Source organism: Anser brachyrhynchus (assembly GCF_964034855.1).
Source record: "Anser brachyrhynchus genome assembly, chromosome: 1".
Taxonomy (NCBI): domain Eukaryota; kingdom Metazoa; phylum Chordata; class Aves; order Anseriformes; family Anatidae; genus Anser; species Anser brachyrhynchus.
This window is the reverse complement of record NC_137694.1, coordinates 140,354,914-140,367,553: the sequence shown is the minus strand read 5'-3', so window position 1 is coordinate 140,367,553 and position 12,640 is coordinate 140,354,914. Positions and strand designations below refer to the sequence as shown.

At 49.9% G+C, this 12,640-nt stretch overlaps 1 protein-coding gene across 1 annotated transcript; it reads left to right on the top strand.

Annotated features, from left to right (window-relative positions):
• Positions 1-589: 589 nt before the first annotated feature.
• On the top strand, positions 590-11,668 carry CHST7 (carbohydrate sulfotransferase 7). The gene has a single exon (XM_080585142.1). It carries the CDS (start codon positions 710-712, stop codon positions 2,126-2,128), a length of 1,419 nt encoding a protein of 472 aa, XP_080441268.1. The 5' UTR covers positions 590-709; the 3' UTR covers positions 2,129-11,668.
• The last annotated feature ends 972 nt before the right edge of the window (positions 11,669-12,640 follow it).

Genomic DNA, 12,640 nt, shown 5'->3' with positions numbered 1-12,640 from the left:
CATCTCCCCAGGGCAGGCAGGGGCTGTGCTGGGTATTGAGGCTGTGTGCTTGTATTTAAGCACCTGAGGCCGACCTCCCGTTGGCTGTCCAGCTCAAATGAAGAGATTTACTTAAACTATTGTGAGAAGCCTAAAAAAAGTGGATGCCTAAGTCTGGGTCGGTAATGTTAACGCTCCCTTATAAGCAAGGAGGGTGGCTGCCAGAAGGGAATCAGGCGCGTAGCCGTTCTCCTGGGCGTGAGGGCTGCAAGAACCGCCTGAGGAGCGGGATGCCCACCTCCGGCCCCAAAACCCAAACCCTCGCGGGACAGCCCCCTCGGCTCCCCTCCTGCAGCACGCCTCAAACCCACCGCAGCCTCTAACGCGCCTGAAAACACACCCGCGCCTCGCCTCACAGCTTTCATCGCCTCACCGCCTTCGCTCCCCGCAGAGCCCGGAGACGTCGGGACCCGGCACTGCTCCTCCGGAGCCCGGCCGAGCCCCCGGCCCTGCGGTGGGGCAGGTGCGGCCGCTTCCGCGAGGAGGAGGAGGAGGAGGAGAGGAGGAGAGGAGGAGGAGGCGGCGGTGCCCGTGGGCGTGCTCCCGGCGGGGAGGGCCGCCCGGAGCCCACACCCCCGCCGCTAACTTCGCCGCCTTCCCCGCCGAGCTCCGCCGAGCCGAGCCGAGCCGAGCCGGGCCGGGCCGGGCCGGGCCGGGGCCGCCCCCCGCCATGAAGGGCCGGCGGCGGCGGTGGTGCTGGTGCTGGCGGGGGGAGCCGCGGCGCCTGGCCGTGGCGCTTGGGCTGTACACGCTGCTGCTGCTGCTGCTGGTGCCCTACGCGCGGGACTACGGGGCCAGGCGGGCGCGGGCGGACGAGGAGCCGCTGCTGCGGCGCTGCCCCAGCCTGGAGGAGGCGCTGAGCGAGTGGGGCTGGGAGCAGCGCCCGGCGCCGACGGGCGACGAGGAGGACGAGGAGGAGGAGGAGGAGGGGGACGGAGGGGCGGCGGGGAACGGCACCGGGGCGGCGGCGGGCAAGCGGCACATCTACCTGCACGCCACCTGGCGCACGGGCTCGTCCTTCGTGGGGGAGCTGTTCAACCAGCACCCCGACGTCTTCTACCTCTACGAGCCCATGTGGCACCTGTGGCAGGCGCTGTACCCCGGCGACGCGCTCAGCCTGCAGGGCGCCCTGCGCGACATGCTGCGCTCCCTCTTCCGCTGCGACTTCTCCGTGCTGCGCCTCTACGCCGCCCCGGCCGGCCCCCGCGACCCGCTGGCCCCCGGCTCCCCCAACCTGACCACGGCCGGCATCTTCGGCTGGCGGACCAACAAGGTGATCTGCTCGGCGCCCCTCTGCCCCGCCGCCCCGCGGCCCCGCGGGGAGGTCGGCCTGATCGACGGCGCCGCCTGCGAGCAGCGCTGCCCGCCGCGGGCGCTGCGGGAGCTGGAGGCCGAGTGCCGCAAGTACCCGGTGGTGGTCATCAAGGACGTGCGGTTGCTGGAGCTGGGCGCCCTGCTGCCGCTGCTCAGGGAGCCCGGCCTCAACCTGCGCGTGGTGCAGCTCTTCCGAGACCCCCGCGCCGTCCACAACTCCCGCCTGAAGGCCAAGCAGGCGCTGCTGCGGGAGAGCATCCAGGTGCTGCGCAGCCGGCACCGCGCCGAGCCCCGAGGGCCGCCTCGACCGAGGGGACCCCCCGGCCCGCTGGCCCCCGGGCTGCTGGGCGCGGGTCGGGCACCGCCGCCGCAGCACCGCGCCGAGTTCTTCCTCGGCGGAGCGCTGGAGGTCATCTGCCAGGCCTGGCTGCGCGACCTGCTGCTGGCACGCCGCGCCCCGTCCGGGCTGCGTCGCCGCTACACGCAGCTGCGCTACGAGGACCTGGTGCGGGAGCCCCGCGCCCAGCTGCGACGCCTGCTGCGCTTCGCCGGACTGCCCGTGCCGCCCGCCATGGAGGCCTTCGTGGTCAACATGACCCGCGGCGAGGCGTACTCCTCCGAGCGGCCCTTCCTCATCTCCGCCCGCGACGCCCGCGAGGCCGTCCACGCGTGGCGGGAGCGCCTCAGCCGCCAGCAGGTGCGGCAGGTGGAGGCGGCGTGCGGCGAGGCCATGAGCCTGCTGGCCTACCCGCTCAGCGCTGACGACGGGCGGTAGCAGCCCCGGGACCAACGCCAGGATGCCCTGCGGCACGGGGCCCGGGCTGAGACAGGGCAGTGACGGCCTCATGGGCCTCTGCCTTGGCGTTGACAGACATGTTGGCATTGGCGGACACGTTGGCGTTGACATTGGCGTTGGTGGACACGTTGGCATTGGCATTGGTGAACGTGTTGGCATTGGCCTTGGCGTTGGCACAGGGAGGGAGGGAGGGAGGTTTGAGCTCCCGCTGGGTGCCGAAGGGTCAGGGAGCGTGGCCGCCAAGGTGACGATGGAAGGGACACGTTTTTGAGGTGTTCGGTAAGAGATGCCCTTGGGGGACAGCGCCAGACTCTGAGGCCCACTAGACGTGAAACTGCGACCCCGTGCCAGGAGTGGGGGTTGTGTAAAAAGAAAACAAGAATGCTGTGTTAAGTTTTAAAAATCCCCCGGACAACAACTCTCAGTAAGGAATCGGAGGACTCAAAAGTTATTAACGTAAGAGGATCACCCTTTCCAGAGCATGAAAACACGTTGTGTTCCGCTGTGTTGCTCTTAAAACACTTAAAGGAGGCTTCTGTGAAATTCATGGCGTTTATGCACGGCCTGACTGCCAGAGTCTCGCCCGCACCACAGGAGGATGTCCCGCCGAGGGAGGAAGCCTTGGTGTTGGCGCTTGCTGAGCTCGTAGACCATGTGAGCTCTGTCTGTGTGGGTGGCTTTGTCTCTTTCCCGTTCCTAGTTGCAGTTCCCCTCTGTCCCTTGGAGCTCTCGGGTATTTGGTTGTAGGAGCAGGGAAGGTGTTTGGATGCTTAAGTGTTTTGGAGATGTTTGTTTCAGAAATAGTAACTTTTCTAAAGAAATCTGTAACCCTTTTGTAAAGTAGGATATTTTAATACGGTCCTGTAGCTTCATGGTGATATTCATGTGCAATACAGGTGACTAACATGTTTTTTGCAGACACCCGTAGAGATAACAGTAGCTGGAAGGTGAACTCTTGATATTTGCATTTTGTTTCCTCAACTGGATGAGAGAATCACTTTTCTTCCCTAACTTCCTGACTGATACATTGTGCTGTGCGCAGGTTCCCCCGTTCACATCCCTTCCGAACAATAACATCCTCTCAGCTGGTAACTCGTGTGCTTGGACAAAAGCAAATGCTTCCTAACAGGGCTGAGCAAATTCATCTTGGCAAAAGAAGCTCCCAAATAAAAGTTTGTATTTAAGGGGGAAAAAAAAGAAAATAGAGAAAAAAAAACCACTCTAAGTTTCATTTTGGATTTTCAAATGATATTTTTCTGCAGACTTCGTGGATTTTGTATGAGAAGGGTGTGCGTGTGTGTGTGTGTATGGAAGCATCTTCATTCTGTTTCTCAATGTGGGGATAAGAGGTTTAAATGTAACGTGAGGACACAGCGCTGTAACTCGTTACGGGCTGCTTTTGAGTCCGTTCCAATCTGACAGCGTCTCAGTGGCACTGCGGGAGTATACGAGGCTGTGGGGACGCTTACATGCAGTCCTCCAACACAAAGTGAGAACACGAACTTCAAACTGAGGATAATCCAGGCTCAAGAACAAAGCTATATTTATGTAAAGTGCTGGAAATAAAGGCAGTTCAAAGGAGTTACGCTGTCTTACAACAAACATTCGCATTGCATTGTAGTTGTTCATGCTTTGCATATTGCGCTGTAAAACATGCCAGTGTGCTAGGGTGAACCTTAATTTATTTTAGCTCTTTTCCTTCCTCAGCCTTCCCACCCAAGGGTACATTAGCAGTAGAAGCATTGGTGCTGTCATTGTCTGAGGAAAAGTGCAGGCATAAAAGTGTTTTTGAGTAAATCAATTAATTTCATGGTAGCATGCGTCATACAGTTGTGCATCCTTTGGTTTCTGCTTGAGGTGAAAATTGCAGGGGCTCATTTTGGACTGAAACGACCTCTGTATTATCTAAGGGATGTTTCTGTGTTCTGCTGTAGGTACGCGTGAGAGCAGAATCTGTCTCTGGGCGTTCTGGTGCTGTTTAGCAGTGGGATTTGTTTAGATGAACAATACCTGTCCTGATGCCTTGATAACCTGTGTCGGGTAGCCTAATTTGGAAAACACCCAGCCTGGCTTGTACGGACAGGTTTGGGAAGAAAATACGATTTAATCGCATGCCGAAAGACAGTACGGTACTTATTTCCTTACGTCAGATGGGAGATCAAAATGCAGGATAGCTTGCCGGTTTGTTTTTCAGCATGTTGCAGTCACAGGGTTGTACAGCACGGTTGTTGAGCATTCGCTTCACCTTGGCCAGGAATATCTTCTTGCCACTGCGGGTTGTAATGGTCTTTCACGAGAGGTTGCTGGAAGTGCACACTTAGCTTCACCAGTTCATCGTGGTAAGACAAAAGGTGCTTATAGCTGCAAAAATCCACTAACTAAAATTTAGTGTCTTCTGAAATAGTTTCCACGCTTGACAGAGATGCATTTTCTGTATCCATATTTATTTTCCTCAATGGAAGTTGCTCCCTGATGCAGTTTCTTCTTTTTGTTAGTGATTCATTCGATTTTTTTCTCACCCCAAGCTGTTCTCCTAAGACCCAGCGTTGTTCCTGTAGGTTTTTGAGTGCTGTGAAAAGGGGTCTGTTCTGCAAAGCATACACAAATACAGCAAGTGCAATTTCCGTTTTGCATTCAGGGCATGAGAGTTTATTAGAAGACTCTGCAAAATGATCAACGGGGAATATATGAAGTGGAAAAATGGAGTAGCACAGAGCAGGATCTTAGAGCAGGGTGTGCAAGAGCATCCAGGACTGTGCAGCAGCTGCCTAGTGGCGAGTTTGAGTAGTTTAGGCTGAGATTTGGGGAAAGTGTATGCTTGTGTTGCATTGCTTGTAATGAATTAACAACATTAATATATTAAGCCGCGGTGGGAAATGGAAACAAAACAGACAAACGCTTACACAACTTATTTCTGTCATCTGGTTTTACTTAACTTAAACGTTGTCACGCGTTTGCCTTAAGGGAGGTAGAAACTTGAGCACTGTAATTGTATGTAAAGTACTGTGTTCTGAATGCAGCGTTCCCACGCTGGAATTGCTAATTGCTCTGTCACAACATTGTGCCTGTGTTTAAATAGTTGGGCGACAACTGTACTGACACACCTGAGAGAAACGCTGGAGGTCCGGAGTCAAAAACTACCGAGCCCCTGCGTTGTTTGTAGTCCTAGAGCATCACTTGTACATCCCCGTGGCACGTGCTCACACGCTTCAGCTGCAGCAGAAATGTTTTCGTTGCTCAGAGGTGTTTATTTTTTCAGTTTCTTTTTGGCAGCACAAAGCTCTCCTGGTGCAGCATCCCCTGAGAAGCGTTAGAGCAGTCGTGGAGAATGGTAGTGAAGTTACTTATTTAACAGCTTCGGCATCGCTCCGGTCATTTCTGTCCTGTCCCCCTGCTCGCTCTGCCTGCGCTTCAAGAATAGTTGCGAGTTTCTATGTTAAATTCTCTTCAGGTATCAATATCACAGATTTCAGTAAGATTATAAAAATCAGTGCAGAACTTTGGGGTTTCTTACGGTAACGCAATTAAGCAATACCTCAGAGAGCTGAGCTCTCGGAAGACAGCAAGGAGCCAGCACGCCCGGCAGCACGTGCCGTCCTTTTCTTCAGCCTGCAGAATTGTCACTCAACCTCTCTGATGGTATTTGGAGTACAGGGACAGCGAGTATGGTGCCTGTGATTTCTGAGAATCACCCTGCAATCCGTCCGGCACTGGGACTCTCTTAACTTATTTTGCCATTCCTATTTAACTGGACGTGACACCTACCACCGTGGAGACGAATATGGCAAAAACAAGATCATCGTAGCAAGTCTTGCACCAGCAGAAATTTTCAAGGCCACACTGGCCATAGGAGAGAGACTTTTTAAAATCCAAACTCAGGCTTTTAATCCAAATTGAATTTTTAAATCCAAAGGCACTGAAGTTGTGGTTTTCTGTGACTGAAGGCCCCGTTCCTGGCTGTTGAGGCATACCTCCAGCGGTCTCGGCTCCGGACAGCAGGCTGGCTGGAAGCTGGCTGGCTCTGAAGAGCTTACACCCTCTGCAGGCTTTTAGCACCAGGAGATTACAGCTTCCAGCACTGAGCTGTTCAGCTCTGCTGCTGACCCACGGCACCATTTCTTGGTGTTGGTAAACGGGAATCAGACCTTTCCCTGGTGCTCCCAAATTTCTCTCCCCGTTTCTAATCGTCTAACTTTGCCAAACTTTAACTGTATCTAGGCTAAAATGTTTCGTGTTGGGCTTAGGTTTCAATTCTCTCTGGGAAGTTCAGTCCATGGAGTGCATCTTCTTTCGAAAGCAGGGTTAGGGTGCGGTGGTCTTTTGCCTGTGTTCAAAGATGTCTGTGAAATCTCCTGTCGCTTCAGTGCTTTGGGACGAGCACTCCAGTTTGGGCAGGGGAACTGACCTCTGTGCAAGGGATGCGTGTTCTGTTTCACTGTTGCCATTCCAAGTTGGCCAAATACATTAATGTTTGCAAAAAAACAGCATGTGCTCAGTAAAAGTGGTTTTGGTATGTGTGTCTGTCTTTATTTTGTACCAAGTGAAACCTGCCTTGCTCTTCTCTTCAGCGGGCATGCTCAGACCTCTGCCTTCCCCACAGGAAAGCTCGGTGCGGTGTGAGGCACACAGCATTGGGAACCAAAGCCACATACATACCACGAGGAGCTGCCATCCCTGCACTGCCGCTGATGCCTTCTCCTCCAGCCCCACGCTGCCTAAGGAATTTCTTAACTGCCCCACAGCTTAATTGCCCCAGCAGCACCCGAGGCGGGAGCAGCACTCTCCTGCTTAGCTTTTACAAGGTTCTTCCCCCCCGTTGCCCCCCAGTACTGTCAAGCTTGGCTTGCGAGTAGAAGGGGTGATGTGGGAGCTGCCTGATGCAGCTGGCTGTGCCCTGGGTGCATTTGGAGGGGCTTTGCGATCCCCTGTGCATCGGGCATTAAAACCCGCAGATGGAACAGGTGGGTCTGGAGGAGGCCCTCGTCTGTGCCCTTGGCTCCAGTAACATTTTTGAACTTCGGATTTAGAAGCACCAGTGCTAGCAGTGACTCATGTGCGTATCACCGACATCTGTTGTTCCCAAAGAATATGCAGTATCCTCGGTTGGAAGGGACCCACAAGGATCGTCGAGCCCAAGGACCATCGAGTCCTCAGTATGAGCTTTTACAAACAAAAACAAAACAGGAAGCCTCTTGTAGGTGCACATGCCGTTACAGAGCCATTAAATGTCTGTGTGGTGAAGTCAGGTACTGAAGGAAACCTGCTGCCTCCTCTTCCATGCTCCTCGACAGCTGTATGTGTATCGCAGGTGGGTTTTTTCCATGAGGTGGCCCTGTCTGGGGAGGAACCGATCCCGCGTGAAGCCTGGCACTTGCAGAAGGGCCGCAGCAGGAGTCAGTGTGTGTCGGGGGGTGCCGGTGGCTCGCAGGGTGACCCTGAGCCCCCGAGGGGAGCTGGCTGGGGAAAGGGCAAGCGTGCGGTGGCACCGCTGTGTCCTGTGTCTCGGTGGCTCAAAGCCAACCAAGTCAGGTTTTTAGCAGATACAGAGAAATGCCAAGTGAACTAGGAGCCCCGTATCTTCGAGAATTTGCCTCATTGTGCCTCAAAACAAAGGTGGAAAGAGGAGATGGAGGTGGTGCACAGCAGCGTGAGCAGCGGCGTGGGGGACAGGCAGTCGAGCTATGGACAAGACTGGGAGCATACATTTGTACATGGGCAGTGAATCGCTTTAGCCTGGAAGTTGGAACAAGGTGGTTTTTTTCTTTGAACCGTGAGACCAGTGCGGGGGCTCTGAAGGAGGCTTCCAAATGGAGCAGGAAGGGAGGGAAAAAAAAAGACAGCTCCTTTTAGGAGACAACTCCACTAATTTAGAAATGGAAAGGAATTGCTTGGACAGCCACGTGAAGGCAACAGGTGAAGCTGTGTGATCCAGGAGCCCTGTGGCCTGTGGAAAGCTCCAGACTGACTGCTGAAGCCTTCTGAAAAATCAGCTGTAATGTTACAAAAAGAGCCAAGCCCGTGGCTTACAGATGCTTTGTGCGTTTTTGTTTGTGCTCTGTGAAAAGGAGGTAATGCTGACCTCCACAGAAATGCTGCAAAATAGTTTGTTCTGGAATATTCTGCAGTGGGTGAGCGTCACATAAAGAGTCCGAGGAAGAAGTCTGGTGATTTTGTCTTTGCCAGGATTTGAGCAAAACCTATTAGAGCTCGGCTGTACAATAAATCATGATGAACAAAACTAACATCATAAATTCATTTGCCCTGCTTTCTGAGAAGAGAGGAACCGAGTGTAAAGGGAAAATGCTCTGTGTTTGTGTAAACACAAGCCATGTGCTGTTTACTTGCAATGGGTAAAAATCCAGCTGTGTACCCAAGCACGTGGCCATACAGCCCTAATACTGCCCTCATTGTGGGTGAGCTGCCCTTAATGCTTTGTTACGAATTTGTAAAATTAGTCTCGTCTTGCTAATTTATGCGCCTGCATGAAACAGGTATTTTCAGCTATGTTTTAGCGAGCATTTAAACCACAGGAAAGAGCCTTTGTTAAAATAATGTGAGAGGGCTGTGAAAGACCAGCCTAGGTACAGAGGAGGCCTATCTGATGGAAGTTTTGGAAAACTTTCCTCAGCTTATCATAATCATTGCAGCTACTGCTTGTGAAGAGATGACTTAGGTGAATTGTCTTTTTTTTTTTTTTTTCTCCTCCCCCTAAAACCAGTTTAAGAACAGGCAGCAATACCTAATTTTGTCTCAGATGTTTTGAGGGCAATAGGATGTGACATATGTCACCTGTCCCAAGCTGTTCTTCAACTCATTAAGGATGGAGACTTCATAGCCCCAGCAGTATGCCCCCCGGTTAAAAGATCTCTCTGCTGTCTACCTGAATCATTCCTCCTCCAGCTTAAGCCTTTTACTTCTCTTACTGGATGCAGAAAACAGTCTGCCACCACTTGCCTTACCAACTTTGTTAACCGTGTCTTATCAGAAGCACACAATTATACGATTCTTTTTTTTTTTTTTTTTTTATACAACAGCAGCAACAAAGCATTAATCAGCTTCCAAAGCTATTAGTTTCCAGTTCGGGCCTCAGTTTTACAGTTCTTGTTCTGATGGAGCAATTTGGGGTTCATTTATCCTTTCATATTGAGCAACTTCCCTACTCCACACTCAAGCTGCCAAATCACTCCAAGGTCTGCCTTAATGCCACCGTATCAGATGACCAGGTAAATGCTTTAGTTGCTTATGTAACACCAAATTCCCACATGAAAAGAGGTGCTTTTGCTTACCTGTCTTGCCTGTTCCAAACGGTTTTTGTTTTGTTGTTCTTTTGATATAAGATGCATATAAGAGGCTCCAGCCTCGAGTTGCTTCTTTCTGATCAAGTGACTGTAGTTATATCAGCAACAAATGAGGAATCGTTTTATATGAATTTCATTTTGCATCATAAATTGTAAATTGGGTGCCATAGCTTGCTATTAATTCTCACTAAATTCTTACTAAAATATTTGTTAGCTGGCTCTTCTGGCAACTTATAGTCAAAGCAGTTACATTCACATCGGGAGTATCTAGCCAGTATTACTTAAACTTTGTTTCTTGACAGATAAGGAGTTAACCTTTATCTCCTGTCAACATTTTGTGTGTAGCAGTCTTGATACTTCCATGGAAAGCAGATGCCTTGCTGCTTTTGGCTCCTTACTGTAGGTCAATGTGTCGTCTGTAAGCTGCTCATGTTAACCGTGAAGGCAACAGCTAGCAAGCAGTTTTAAAACTGAACGGCCTTGGCTCAATTTGAAACTGATTTCAGGTTGTGTGGCCATGGAAGCACGTCCAGTCATGGCAGTACCTCCGGCCCTGCAAATTCCTGGCTGTGAGGAGCTCCGGGTCTGAGCCCCTCAGCTCCCCGCTGCGGCTGCACTGCTCCTCAGCGACACGGAGACAGAGAACAAAACCCATTTACTGGGTACAGAGCAGAGGAGCGATGCCCCAGTTCTCGTGTCAAAAAGCCCACAGCTCTGAATAGGTAGGCTGTGCTCTGATAAAGTTTATTATTAGAATCTTAAATATTGCATGGTAGTGGGTTAGGTGGGAGGGGAGTCTCCTGTGATGCTACAAACCTGACAGAATAATTTAGAGACAGGCATTTAATTAAGAGAACATTTTCCTCTTCTAACGACACTCTGCTGAATGCAGCAGCAGTGTAAGGCCCTGCGGAATGATTCCCAAGACTTATTTTTGAGTATCTGCAGGGTTTCATCTACATATGAAAAGATAATTCCATATTTAGTGGTTTTAAACCAGCGAGGGTAAAAATTTTCTGGGGAAGTTGATAGCTCCTCTTTACACTAAAACAGCTGTAGGACTAGAAGCATTTTAAGTTTGAGCCATAATTTGAACACCTGTAATGGCATAGCTGCAATTTGCACGGAGCAATGTTTGCGTCCTTTGGACAGTTAGGTTCTGGAGTAACGGCCTGAAGGTAAAAATTGGGTTGGTTACTGCAATCAAGTATTTTCATACTTTCATAGTATTACTGTATAAACAAAGCTTGAATGTCTACAAGAAAAAAAAATCCATATCCATTGTCACAAATTGTGTTGGATAAGTGCCCAGAATGGACCACCACTTTTTTTTTAATGGTTGTGCAATTTTTTTCCATGCTGCTGCCTTTGCTTCGCCTGGCAATAGCAGTAGCTTTGTTGAAGCTTGCAGCTAAGTGATGGCTTTCAGTAACCTGAGGGTAGATTTGTTCACGTTTGCCCATAATAACAGATGGCTCCTTCCTAGCAAAGGGAGAAGCACAGAAATTTGATGGTGTTATTCCCTGCTCCCCCCTTCCTAAATACCAATTCTCAGGGTAAACCATACTTTATCTGTATTTGCAGTAGGGTTTTACCGACGTGCTTGTTGCTCGTGCTGAGGAGACTCCCTCATGTAGCCAATTGACTAAACAAGACTGCACCTAAATCCCCTGGGATTTCCTCCCTGCAGCTGCTTTAAATTGCTCAGTGCTACTATTTACGTGGGGTCCAAACCTGAATTGCTACCTTTGGTTGAAACAGAACAGAAAAATACAGTTGAGAGCCAATTGTTCATACAATGGAAGTGGCATTGTGCTTTTTGGGTAGCGATGGACCAGTCTGGAAGCAGAAGGTTGTCAATCCCCACCTGCGAGGGTGCAACTCTGCTCCTGCCCCAGGCACCCCTCCAGGAGGCTGTGAGCACAGCAAAGCTCAGCAGGGCAGCTCTGCCTCCTGCCACCATTTCAGAAAGCAAATACAAGAGAAGCAATTTTCTGCGCAGGGTGAAGGGTATGACTAAGCCCACGAGAGCTCTCTCCTCTTTTAGTACAATGACTAAAAGCTCCGTTGGAAAGACAAGGCTGGGGCTCCTATTTAGAAACTGGGGCGTTTCAGCTTGGTATTTAAAATTTTGTGTCATAACCCAAGTTTCTGACTGTAACTGGGGCATGTGTGTAATTACTCAGCCTCTCTAGAATAAAGCATGTTTTCTGAAGATTACAGCTGATTATGCTTCCATTTTTCAGAGCGTATGTCATCATTTAGTATTTAAATACAATTCTTGTTCCATAACAAGAGAGCAGACTTGATTTTAAGATTTTAAATAGACACGGATTTGACCATTTTATTTCATTAATCAGATGGCTCAGAACACTTAAACAGGGTATTCAGAAAAAAGTCACATTTTCAAGCATTACACTGCACAAAACTGGACTTTTTTTTAAAAAAAAACAAACAGAAAACAACAAACAAAAACCTCTTTGCTGCTAACTTCACAAACACATGACTTATGTTATTTCAAGTGCGTTGCAGAAATCACTTGGTCTTAGAGTAGGGGTTAGTCTTACAGGAATAAATAGTTTTTACTTAGTGATCCCAGTCTTGGTTGGGGAAAACAGGAGGTAAAATAGATGAACAAAATTCAGTTTCTTTGCAAATACTGAACTCAGTCTAAGTACCTATGATGTCTTGCAATGGAAACAATATTAGATTGATAAACACAAACATCCTTTATTGATTATATTAAGGAATACACAGACTGCCTGGGGGAAAGGCAGTGTGCAGATCTTCCACAGCTTGTCAAGCACAATTTAATTCTTACCACCATTTCACAGCATTATTTCTACTCCTCCCTTGTTTGATCTAGTTCAAATATTCAGCTGATGCTAGCATCCCGAAAATTTACTGAGTGTCTTTAAAAAGATTATTTTTATTCAGAACTTGAGAAGGAAGTCCCCAAATATCTGAGGAAAGCATATTGCAAAAGAATGGTTTATTTGGATTGGGAAAAAAAAGAAGCTGAAAACAAGTAGCATTAAAAGCATCAAATCTTCAGGCTCCCAAACAAAGAGGCTGCGTAGCTGCAGGCAGGAAGCGCTGTAATCTTCTTAGGTCTTAGTTTTCCAAAACATGATGTGGTAATGTTGAAGACGAGTTCCTTTCTCTTTAAATACCAGATCTGAATTTCATAACT